Genomic DNA, 12,779 nt, shown 5'->3' with positions numbered 1-12,779 from the left:
ACCTTAGCCAAATACATTTAAACGCAGTTTTTCACCATTCCTGACATTTAATCCTAGTAAAAATTCCCTGTTTTAGGTCAGTTAGGATCACCACTTTATTTAAGAATGTGAAATGTCAGAATAATAGTAGAGAGAATTATTTATTTCAGCTTTTATTTCTTTCATCACATTCCCAGTGGGTCAGAAGTTTACATACCCTCAGTTAGTATTTGGTAGCATTGCCTTTAAATTGTTTACCTTTTGTCAAACGTTTCAGGTAGCCTTCCACAAGCTTCCCACAATAAGTTGGGTGAATTTTGGCCCATTCCTCCTGACAGAGCTGGTGTAACTGAGTCAGGTTTCTAGGCGAACATGCTGGACACGCTTTTTCAGTTCTGCCACAAATTTTCTAAAGGATTGAGGTCAGGGCTTTGTGATGGCCACTCCAATAGCTTGACTTTGTTGTCCTTAAGCCATTTTGCCACAACTTTGGAAGTATGCATGGGGTCATTGTCCATTTGGAAGACCATTTGCGACTAAGTTCTAACTTCCTGACTGATGTCTTGAGATGTTGCTTCAATTATCCACATAATTTTCCTTTTCATAAGCCATCTATTTTGTGAAGTGCACCAGTCCTCCTGCAGCAAAGCATCCCACAACATGATGCTGCCACCCCCGTGCTTCACGGTTGGGATGGTGTCCTTCGGCTTGCAAGCCTCCCCCTTTTTCCTCCAAACATAACGATGGTCATTATGGCCAAACAGTTCTATTTTTGTTTCATCAGACCAGAGGACATTTCTCCAAAATGTATGATCTTTGTCCCCATGTGCAGTTGCAAACTGTAGTCTGGCTTTTTTATGGTGGTTTTGGAGCAGTGGCTTCTTCCTTGCTGAGCGGCTTTCAGGTTATGTCGATATAGGACTCGTTTTACTGTGGATATAGATCCTTTTGAACCTGTTTCCTCCAGCATCTTCACAAGGTCCTTTGCTGCTGTTCTGGATTGATTTGCATTTTTACACCAAAGTACGTTAATCTCTAGGAGACCGAAACGTGTCTCCTTCCTGAGTATGACGGCTGTGTGGTCCCATGGTGTTTATACTTGCGTACTATTGTTTGTACAGATGAACGTGGTACCTCCAGGAGTTTGGAAATTGCTCCCAAGGATGAACCAGACTTGTGGAGGTCTTGGCTGATTTCTTTTGATTTTCCCATGATGTCAAGCAAAGATGCACTGAGTTTGAAGGTAGGCCTTGAAATACATCCACAGGTACACCTCCAATTGACTCAAATTATGTCAATTAGCCTATCAGAAGCTGTGTGTCATGCACAAGTAGATGTCCTAACGACTTGCAAAACTATAGTTTGTTAACAAGACATTTGTGGAGTGGTTGAAAAACGAGTTTTAATTACTCCAACCTAAGTGTATGTAAACTTCCGACTTCAACTGTACAAACACACAACAACACAGAAACTGGGGAACATAACACCTGCAAACTGTGTGTTTAAAAATGTACAGTAAAGAGTCACTAGTTCTAAGAGGGAAAATCTCTGCACTTAGAGAAGCTGTTGAAAAACAGCTTGTCAAGTTGGAGTCAGAAGGGGTCCTTACTCCAGTTAACTACAGTGAATGGGCTGCTCCAATTGTGTGTGTATACCGAAAACAGACGATACAGGTAACTATCAATCCGTGGCTGGAAGAAGATCAGTATCCGTTACCAAAAACGCAGAACTCGTTCACCAAGCTGACGGGGTGAGAAGTTCACAAAGCTGGATTTGTGACAGGCATACCAGCCAGTACAACTAGAGGAGAGCTCTAAGCACTATCTCACCATTAATACACGTAAGGGGTTGTTTAGGGTCAACAGGCTTCCTAATGGTGTTGCCTGTGCTCCAGCTATTTTTCAGAAAATAATAGATCAGATCCTACAAGGTAAAGATGGGGTAGTCTGTTATCTTGATGATATACTTATCACAGGGTGTGACACAGAAGAGCACATGAGAAATCTTGAGGAAGTGCTAAAAAGACTGAAAGACTGCAGTCTGAAGGTTAAAAGAGAGATGTTATTTCTTCCAGAACAGCGTAGCCTATCTAGGTCATGTGATAGATGTAGAGAGGATGCACCCCATGAAACAGAAAACTGAAGCTATTGAGAAGGCTCTCATTCCTACAAACACCACTGAGCTCAGGTATTTTCTTTTGTTACTTAACTATTATGGAAAATTAATTCAAACTCTGTCTACCATAGTTAAGGCTGTGACCCCTCTACTGCAGAAAGGTGTAAAATGGGAATGGTCACAGAAAAGCCAAAGTACTTTTGAGGAAGCTAAGAGACATCTAAACTCAGGACCCTGTCTTTCAAAGATAATTCGTAAAAATCCCAAAAACGTCACAGATCTTCATTGTAAAGGGTTTAAACACTGTTTCCCATGCATGTTCAATGAACCATAAACAATTAATGAACATGCACCTGTGGAACGGTCGTTAAGACACTAACAGCTTACAGACGGTAGGCAATTAAAGTCACAGTTATGAAAACTTTGGACACTGAAGAGGCTTTTCTAAAAACACCAAAAGAAAGATGCCCAGGGTCCCTGCTCATCTGCGTGAATGTGCCTTAGGCATGCTGCAAGGAGGCATGAGGACTGCAGATGTGGCCAGGGCAATAAATTGCAATGTCTGTACTGTGACACGCCTAAGACAGTGCTAATGGGAGACAGGACGGAGAGCTGATTGTCCTCGCAGTGGCAAACCACGTGTAACAACACCTGCACAGGATCGGTACATCCGAACATCACACCTGCGGGACAGGTACAGGATGGCAACAACAACTGCCCGAGTTACACCAGGAATGCACAATCCCTCCATCAGTGCTTAGACTGTCTGCAATAAGCTGAGAGAGGCTGGACTGAGGGTTTGTAGGCCTGTTGTAAGGCAGGTCCTCACCAGACATGGGCACAAACCCACCGTCACTGGACCAGACAGGACTGTCAAAAAGTGCTCTTCACTGACGAGTCGCGGTTTTGTCTCACCAGGGGTGATGGTTGGATTCGCGTTTATCATCGAAGGAACGAGCGTTACACCAAGGCCTGTACTCTGGAGTGGGATCGATTTGGAGGTGGAGGGTCTGTCATGGTCTGGGGCGGTGTGTCACAGCATCATCGGACTGAGCTTGTTGTCATTGCAGGCAATCTCAACGCTGTGCGTTACAGGGAAGATATCCTCCTCCCTCGTGTGGTACCCTTCCTGCAGGCTCATCCTGACATGACCCTCCAGCATGACAATGCCACCAGCCATACTGCTCGTTCTGTGCGTGATTTCCTGCAAGTCAGGAATTCAGTCTTCTGCCATGGCCAGCGAAGAGCCCGGATCTCAATCCCTTTGAGCACGTCTGGGACCTGTTGGATCGGAGGGTGAGGGCTAGGGCCATTCCCCCCAGAAATGTCCGAGAACTTGTATGTGCCTTGGTGGAAGAGTGGGGTAACATCTCACAGCAAGAACTGGCATATCTGGTGCAGTCCATGAGGAGATGCACTGCAGTACTTAATGCGGCTGGTGGCCACACCAGATACTGACTGTTACTTTTGATTTTGACCCCCCCTTTGTTCAGGGACACATTATTCAATTTATGTTAGTTACATCTCTGTGGAACTTGTTCAGTTTATGCCTCAGTTGTTGAGTCTTGTTATGTTCATACAAATATTCACACATGTTAAGTTTGCTGAAAATAAACGCAGTTGACAGTGAGAGGATGTTTCTTTTTTTGCTGAGTTTACTTACTAGCCAGGTGTTAGTTCACTACAACCCGGAGCTACTGCTCATACTAGCCTGTAATGCTTCAGCGGTAGGTGTAGGTGCAGTGATTTCTCACTAAATGAAGGATGGTTCTGAGAAACCTATAGCAATTGCCTCTAGGATGCTTACCAAACAGAAAGGAACTATTCTCAAATAGAGAAAGTAGCACTAGGACTGGTGTTTGGAGTTATGAAATTTCATGAGTATCTGTATGGTAGGAAATGTACCATGCTGACAGACCATAAGCCTCTTCTTATGATTCTTGGTCCTAAGACAGGTGTCTCAACACTTGCAGCAGCTAGAATGCAGCGATGGTCTTTGATTTTAGAAACATGACAGCATGGCAATGCAGATGCGTTGTCCAGACTCCCACTGGGTGATTGTAGGGGTCCTACACCAAATCCAGTGTATAGAGTGAAAATGGTTAAGCAGTATGTTGGCCAAACCATGACCAGACGAAGTCTTTAAACCTTATGTCAAAAGAAAGTTTGAACTTACCATTGAGGATGATTGTATTCTTTGGGGTTTCAGGGTGGTGATTCCACAAAGCCTACAAAGCAGACTATTGGCAGAACTACATGAGTGATTGGGGTGTAGTTAAGATGAAGTCCTTAGCTAGAAGTCTTCTCTGGTGGCCTACTCTTGATGAAAATATTGAAACTGAAGTAAGTCTCTGTGACATATGCAAGCAGAAGTGTAGCATGCCTGCAAAATTGCTAGTTCATGGCAATGGGCATCAGGTCAATGGGAGAGAATTCACTTAGACTTTGCAGAAGACCACAAGCAATTGTTTTTGATTGTTATGGATGTTTATGCTAGATGGCCAGAAATTGTACACATGCAGTGTACTACTTCAGCTAAAACTGTTGAGGTACTCAGAAATCTGTTTGCTTCCTATGGTCTGCCCCAGGAAGTAGTCACAGATAATGGCCCACAATTCACTTCCTGTGAAATGAAAACGTACTTAAAATTGAGCGGTATTAAGCATACCACGCCACCTGCATATCACCCAGCTTCAAATGGGTTAGCTGAAAGGCTACTGCAAAATCTTAAGAAGTCGCTAGCTAAGAACAGAGCAGTAGGTGGTATGACGTTACAGCATTGTGTCGCTAACTTCCTATATGGCTACCGCAACACACCACATACTAGTACACGCAAAACGCCAGCAGAGCTATTCTTAAAGAGACAGGTTCGTACACGACTGTCCCTGGTTAAACCACAGTTCTCGCCGAGTGAACAGACTGAGGGGTCAGTGACAAACCACGGAAGGTCAGATCCTTCTCTGCTGTTCAAGAGGTCTTGGTAAATAATTACAGGGGAGGAGAAATATGGTTGAATGGTGTGATAACTGAGGTTCTGGTTCTTGCTACATACATGGGTAATGTTGAGGGTAACTGTGTGAAAAGACATTAATCAGATGTTGAACATCAATCCAAGAAGACAAGGTGATGCTCTTGCAGAGGGAGATGGTTCTCTTTATGTAGGAGGATCTTGGAACTATGATGTTGATGACATTGATATGGACAATGAGATGGACAATGTGATCAATATGCCTCAGAGTACAGCTGCTGAAACAGTTGAGATGCCTATACCACAGCCTCAGAATGTTGTTCTGAGACCCCGTCCTGTCCGTAACAAACGCCCACCACTGAGGCTGGACTTGTAAAAGGACTACTGGGAATCATTTATTTTCTATTTTTAACAAAGAAATGTTTAACAACTTGTTTTGAAGAATCCTGAAATGTTAAAAACGCAGTAAATTGGTTATGTACTCAGGAGTTGTTAAAATAAACATAGTTAAAGTTCAAATAAGAGAGTAAGGTTCTCAACTAGTTGAAGTTACAAGGGAGGATCTGTAGGGTTTGAGAGATGTGCAGATTTTTCAATTGAAAAAAATGTATGTAAAGAGGAGTGAGTCTTAATGTTGATTAAGTAAATAATTATTGAACAATATCTAAATAAGAATTATCGGAGGATGTGCTCTACCTTTACCTGCCTTGTGTTTGTGTAAATGACATTCCATATGTCCTATTTATATATGAAAACTGTACATATTCATTGAGAACTTTATAAATCACTGGATGTAAATGATTTATGCTGCTTCTGGTTAAAATGGTATGCTCGTGTTCAGTGCGTGATATTAGAAGTATGTATCTGATTGGATGCGCATAGCTTAATTGGCAGGCCCTCATTGAACTGGCTATGTTGTGTCCGTTGTCATGTTGGAAATAAACCCTTTTCCATGATGTTAATGCTTTATACTGTCGAGTTTCTCTTTGCAATAACTAAAAAGAACCTCCTTCCTTTAATTAACTGGGGATGCAACAATTTATARGTTCGAATCTCACTGATGCCGTGTCACAATAAAAAAGAAATGTGTTTGCAAGATTAATGTCTAAGGAAATTCATTTCTATGTGTCCTATCTGTGCTAAAGAGTTAAAGTAAAATAAGATGTCAGTGTTATTACAAGTCTTATTAAATGATTCAGCGAAAAATTTTATGAGATTATTTAAAAACCTCCAAATAACCTATAAATTCTGTTCTCAGACCGTTAATAAAACCTCCTAGGAAAACATTCAAGGAACCAGAGTAAAACATTCTCAGAACCTCCCTGCAACCAAAAAATGCACGTTCCCAGAAAAGGCAACATTTTTACTTCTGTTCTCAGAACGTTTTTAAAAAACGTTCAGTTTTACCGGTCAGCTATAGATAGCATGTATAGCTTCCCATAACCAATGTGAAATCAAAAACATACAATCCCACATTTTCCAAGGAACCAAATGTGCTAGCTGGGTTCTTTCTTGAGTTTGTTATAGACACAAGTCATGTGTACTGCAGGCCTCTGGTGTTGACAGTGGTGTGATGGCAAACACTGCAGAAGGAAATCTAAAGCCGTCATTCAGAAAAGCAACCCCATGTTTATAGCAAGGTCAAATAATAATGTYATTGTTATTACCATGTCAATGTTGATGCTGTGTACTGCAGGACAGGATCAATCAGCTGGAGCTGGATCTGGATGAGGAAAAGCAAAGTGGAGACCTGCTGATTGTCAGGATAGACCGAGGCAGAGAACAGGTGAGTCCTTACCACTATCCCTGACTGACCACTCTAACTGACCTCYAGTCAGTGGGGCATTCTAACATTCATTAACCATGGTTCACCAAGGTCATTCACCAATTTGTCTCTGACTCTATTGTGACCGGGAGTCACACTCCTAAACTCCATTAACTTCAYTATCATCTGCAAAAGACAGAAAGCATTTCAAGTACAGTCATTCCAGAGCAGCTTGGCATAATGTGACATCTAAGCTTATCAGTTATTTGTGCTTGTCTGCCATCCCCTCCCGCCATTGACAGCTCAAATACCCACACACACACAGACCTACACACCGAGCCATTCTTCATTGCGTGTGTGTGTGGGCCCCCCTGTATGGAACAGCCACCCAAAAATCCCACTATCCCAGTTAATTTGTGTTCTGGAGAGAGCAGAGGGGTTATTGCCATGTAAGAGGATCTTGCATAATCGTTCAGTTTGGCAGGCTGCCTGCTCAGTGTAAAAGCGCCAATCCAATTTTCATGCATCAGTCACAAAATACCCCTTTTAATGCACCACCACAGCCAAAATATGCACACTGCCAAATGTATCAAGTTTACGGCAATGGAGTTCACTTAGCTGTGACTGCGTCTCAGTTACAAATCCATTTCTTGTGGCTGATCATAGTTCTCACATCCTGAGGGAGTCAGACCTAAACACTGCAGCTTTCCTTCCCCTCTGATAAACCTGCTGATGTAGCCATTATAAACTCAGATTGAGATAAGAGTACATGCTTCCTGAAGAAAGAGTTGTTGTCAGAAAGGGTTGCTAACTCAGATCAGGAGACTGTTGGTTCGGTGCTTTTTCAAGAGGAAGGGACGTTATTCCAGATACAATTCATGTACATGTGTTCTGTATTATTCAACACGTGCTAAGTGCATTTACCTCCAAGGATCTACCCTGTTGCAATACCTCTGCAATTCACTGTGCTCTCATTGATTTACATACTGCCAATGCAATCATGATGCATTCTTCGTGTCTAACAAAGATAGGACTAGTTATTTTACGGTCAGGTTCATTGTCCCGCTATGGTAAGATTAAAGGGCTAAGTCTGCACAGTTCTCCAACCTTGAAATGGATGAAAACGTAAAGACCTGAACAAAAGTATGAGAGGCCTAAAAGGAGTGAACAAGTACTTACATTTCCTTAAAGGCAAGAAACTCCTGGCACAGAGAAAAGAGTAGCACTAGACAAAGTGGCATTACCGCAACACTGGGCCAAGGTGAGTTGCCAAGGCAACAGTGGAGTGGTGTACAGTCATAGTGAAGTGGAAGAGGTTAGGATAGGAGGATGTGGTGGTGGTGGTCGGGGGGAGAGGGGGACGGAGAGAGTGGGGTCTGCATGGCCATGATGGCTGGAAGTGAAGGGGGGCGGGGGCGGCAGGAAGAACACCTGCGCCTCTCTTGGCACCAGGTGCTCTTCTCCTGTCTAAATGAGAGTAATCTCTCCTCTCTCCTCCCGCCGTCTCTCACAAAGCAGATTAGTTTCTGCTGTCTGTTCCAGTCTGCTGAATCAGCTCCCTCAAGTACTGCACCGGGCACACCAGTTATGTGGCCCATCGTTCATCAGAGCAGCCCACCTTCACACACTAATTGGCATAAAATATCACCCATACTAAGCTCCCCTCGCAAAAAACATTGTCGATTAGTTGTCTTTTTTCCATCCACATCTGTATTCCCTTGAACTAGTCTGTCTGTCTCTCCCACTCTCTCTCTCTCTCTCTCTCTCTCTCTCATTCTCTCTTTCTCTCTGAGACAATGAAGTAGTTTGACAGTTTGAGTTTGTAATCCTAACTAATTAAAGCAAACCAACCAGTCAAAGGTTGTTTATTATTCTCGGTTTCTAATCTTTCACAGAAATAGTCAAGCTTAAAAGCTAAGATTTACATTTTTCTGTCTGGCTTTTGGAGAGAAGTTCAACTCCCTGAGGAATTGTGGGGCTTAAGTGCATTCCCAGCACTAGCTATGATAGGTTCATCTAAATATGACTGATTTATTACTCTGAGTCTATCTGAATGTACATTACTGAGAGCTGACGTGAGATCAGTTCAGGGGAATGCAACCGAAATAAGAATATCCAAACCACCAATTAGCTACAGGAAGGCTCCTTCCACCTTGAGTAAGACACTACAACAACTGCACACCTACACATACAGGAAGGGTTCTTCCTACCGACACATGAGCAGCCTCTCATAATAATTGTGTTCTCAGGTTGTGTAACCATTGAGATGAAGGTTCTCTCCGCTCTGATTGACAGGTGGAGCAGATGAGGAATGAACTCCTGCAGGAGAGGGCTGGCAGACAGGACCTGGAGTGTGACAAGATGACTCTGGAGAGACAGGTACACACTGCCCTGTTCTTCCCACTCCTTCTTCCCTTCCTGTCTGGGGGGGAAACAACAGCAGTCTATCTGTGAAAAGTCCATTAGGCTCATACCAAAACATGCACTCATCTAATCCATCTCTGTCTTCTATCTGTCCTTCTCTGTCTCCATCTCTATACTCCTGCTCTGAAAATGGTCTTGTTGACCAAAACATTAGCTAAATAAAGTAGAACTAAGACTGTGTATCRAAGTTGTTTCTCACACTGTTTCTAACAGAACAAGGACCTGAAGAGTAGAATAGCCCATCTGGAGGGCTCCCAGAAGTCTAACAAGGAGGGCCTGGTGAGCCAGCTGGAGAGCCGGATCCAGGAGCTGGAGGAGAGGCTGGAGGGAGAGGAGCGGTACGGTTGGGGTTGGGGTTGGGATGGGTTCCTAGGGAGAGGTGGGATTGGGGTAGGGGTTGGAGGGAGAAGAGAGGTCCTGCTATAGGGACCAGTGCTGCCTACAGACTCATTACAGAAGCTGTCTGGCTCTAATTAAGTCACATTGCACTTAACCTTGGTTCTTTAGGTTGGTTAGTTTAGTTTTACATTCTTTAGGTCATACTGCATACTATGTGTAGATGCATGCAGTATGTGGCATATGGCCAATTACCTTGTGGTTTCCAGAGTGTTTTATGTACTGCTACAGTATGTGACACGTAGCAGATAGGTAGTCTTACCCATGATGCTGTGTTTTCTAGGGACCGTGCCAACCTGCAGCTGGTGAACCGGAGGCTGGAGAGGAAGGTGAAGGAGATGATGGAATGCAAGTGATGAAGAGCACCACTCACTGCAGGATCAGAAGACCAGGTCAGGATGCAACATGCACATATATATATATATATATATACACACAACACACAACACACACCACACACACACACACACACCACACACACACACACACACAACACACACACACACACCCACACACACACACACACACACGCTGTGTTTAACTAACACACACACAAAGCTGTTTTAACCTCGGTGTTCCTCTTGCAGCTGAACCTGGGTCTGAAAGCCCTGAAGAGGCAGATGGACGAGGCGGAGGAGGAGATTGACCGGCTGGAACACAGCAAGAAGAAGCTGCAGAGAGACCTGGATGAACAGCAGGAGGCCAACGAGCAGCTCCAGAGCCAGCTCAAATCCCTGCGCAGCGAGATGAGGTAAAAAGGCTAAATATACACGGCTAACAGAAGACGCTAAGAACATGCTCATTCGGCTTTGGTATTTGTTCACCTAGTTAATTGTAATGCAGCTCTAGCCAGCTGAAGCTAACAGCATGCACCAAGAGATTCCACAGTGTAAAGCACATGTTTATAAAGTTTCACAGTTGCACACACATTATGTGAACCCACTATAATTGATCTGAACACATTCCCTACCACTGTCCTAGGGTATTACTCACACCTTCCTGAGCAATGTAGTCTAACACGAACATATTAAAATGCAATGTGTGGAGGCTTTAGCCCACTTTCTCTCAAACTGTAACWCTTTCATACTGTGTAAACTACGTTACCCAGCCCTCCACCCAGAATAACACTAGTTTCCCCTCCCTGAAGGCGTAAGACCAACTCTGCTCCTCTGGATGACGATGATGATGAGGATGACATCAGCACGGACGGAGAGACCTACTTCCGCTCTTCATCTGGCTATAAACGCTCCTCTAGCCAAGACAACATCCTATCAACATTCTCTTTGTGAAGCAACACAATGAAGAGAATGTTACTAAAAGTACAGAAGGACCAAGTGGACTGACTCCTATTCAGAGAGACCACTTTCAGGTCACTATGTGCTTTTGGAAAACTGGTCAAATAGCATAGTGATGTGTGTTTGCTTTTCCTTTAACAGTACATAGATTGAGAGGGAATGGTTAGATAATAGTTATTGATTAATTGCAATGTCTTGTAAATTATTGATTATAATTTAGCAATAGTTTAATTATCAGCACAATTTCTAAGTTCGTAGTTAATCATTGCATGTGTCTTCTTACATCTTATGAATGATCCAGCAAAGAGATGTAAAGGGAATCAAATTATTCACCTTGTAATGCAATCTAAAGGACAGCATTCTGTAACCTCTTATACCTTATTGAAATGTATCAATGTATTAATCCCACACTAGATTTTATATCTTTAATCAAATATGTTAAGCCGCTTATCAAGTCTGATAGCAACAAATGTAATTTGAAACATTCATTTTTGTATTGTGCATTAGAATATCAATTCAATTTTGTAATGAAGTCAGGCAGAGTGTAAGGCCTTAAATTGATTTGAGGGAAATATTAGCTATTTATTTACTGTTGAATATATAAAGAAATGACTGAATGAAGGGCAATATGTTTTTAGGGAAATTTGTAAGAGGGATTCTTCTTTATACAGATGCTTTTTTGTATCTTTTTTTAAACCTGAATAAGGAATAGTAATCCATCCATAATGTTAGCGTGGTCTACAGAATACATCTCTGTTTTATCACTTCTGTTTTCAGGCTTATGACTCCTGACTTATTGCAGTATCCAGCCCTGCCTTTATTAAAATAAGATACAGGAGAACTTTTATAAAGACGGGTTAGATCACCGTTCTCAAATCAAGGTTCTACTGTGTATTTTTAGTTGGGCTTTTCTACTAACTACCGGGACTGCTCTGTTACTCCTGAGATTATTGTTTAAATCGTCAATAGTCCATTTTTTGCATTATAGTAACAAACACATTCCTTACTTTTGTTTAAAGTGATTCATCTCTGTATTTCATAGAAATATGACTTTTACCAGAAACATGTTACAATGTGAGAAGAAGCTATTTATGTTTATGGTATATCCTCCAAGAACTAAACAGTGTTAATATTGGACATATGAGTCAATCTAATGTAAAATTAACATTTATTTTTTTGTTGACTACCTTTTGTATTTGCTATGTGCACCTGTGGGAGCATATTATTATGCTATATGACCATACAGTCAGTACCTGTTATAAGCATCTGTTGTGCCTATCTATTATCTGTTGGAGGGGACTGTCCTCTGTTATGCAAGTTTATATGATACGGGAGTTTATACAGATGAGCTGTATTGACAATCGATATGTTTTGCTACACTGTGATGATTTGCACTGTCCGTTGGATTATTTCTGAAGGCTTCCAAGGCTGTTGTTGCCGTATGGAATGAAGAAGAGGCCTTTGGCTGTGTGCCTCCTCCAGTCGTTTTGGAGTGGGGGGTTGAGATGAAATACTGCCGCTACCTCTCTGTATGTACACATCTGTACTTTGCTTAAAAACCCTGCTAAAAGGAAATAAATTTACCCATAGTTAATCTCACATGCTTATTGTCTCTGTAAATTATACTGCTGATCACATCTGTCTCTTCTAATCTATTTAGGTACACAAAATAAGCAACTTTGGAGAGTGTTTAGTTGTATGAGGAAGTTGAAAGGATTGACCTCAGTGGTGCGTGAATGCTTTATGATCCTCTCAGTGTGACCTCATTCATCCTACTTATTATTTTATTGTCTGGCCAAGGCAGCTGTGTCAATATCAGCCCCCCATATTTAATATG

The 12,779-nt window shown here is 42.3% G+C and overlaps 1 protein-coding gene across 1 annotated transcript in view; it reads left to right on the top strand.

Annotated features, from left to right (window-relative positions):
* LOC111969390 (cingulin-like protein 1) overlaps positions 1-12,541 on the top strand; it is a 43,572-nt gene extending 31,031 nt beyond the window's left edge. The window contains 7 exon segments of the mRNA XM_023995492.2: positions 6,759-6,848; positions 9,123-9,206; positions 9,465-9,589; positions 9,931-9,991; positions 9,993-10,036; positions 10,231-10,398; positions 10,795-12,541. Of these exon segments, the coding sequence (XP_023851260.2) occupies positions 6,759-6,848; positions 9,123-9,206; positions 9,465-9,589; positions 9,931-9,991; positions 9,993-10,036; positions 10,231-10,398; positions 10,795-10,936 (714 nt within the window). The 3' untranslated portion in view covers positions 10,937-12,541.
* The last annotated feature ends 238 nt before the right edge of the window (positions 12,542-12,779 follow it).

The sequence above is a fragment of the Salvelinus sp. IW2-2015 genome, linkage group LG10, assembly GCF_002910315.2.
Source record: "Salvelinus sp. IW2-2015 linkage group LG10, ASM291031v2, whole genome shotgun sequence".
NCBI classification, from domain to species: domain Eukaryota; kingdom Metazoa; phylum Chordata; class Actinopteri; order Salmoniformes; family Salmonidae; genus Salvelinus; species Salvelinus sp. IW2-2015.
This window is presented reverse-complemented; position numbering and strand designations above follow the sequence as displayed.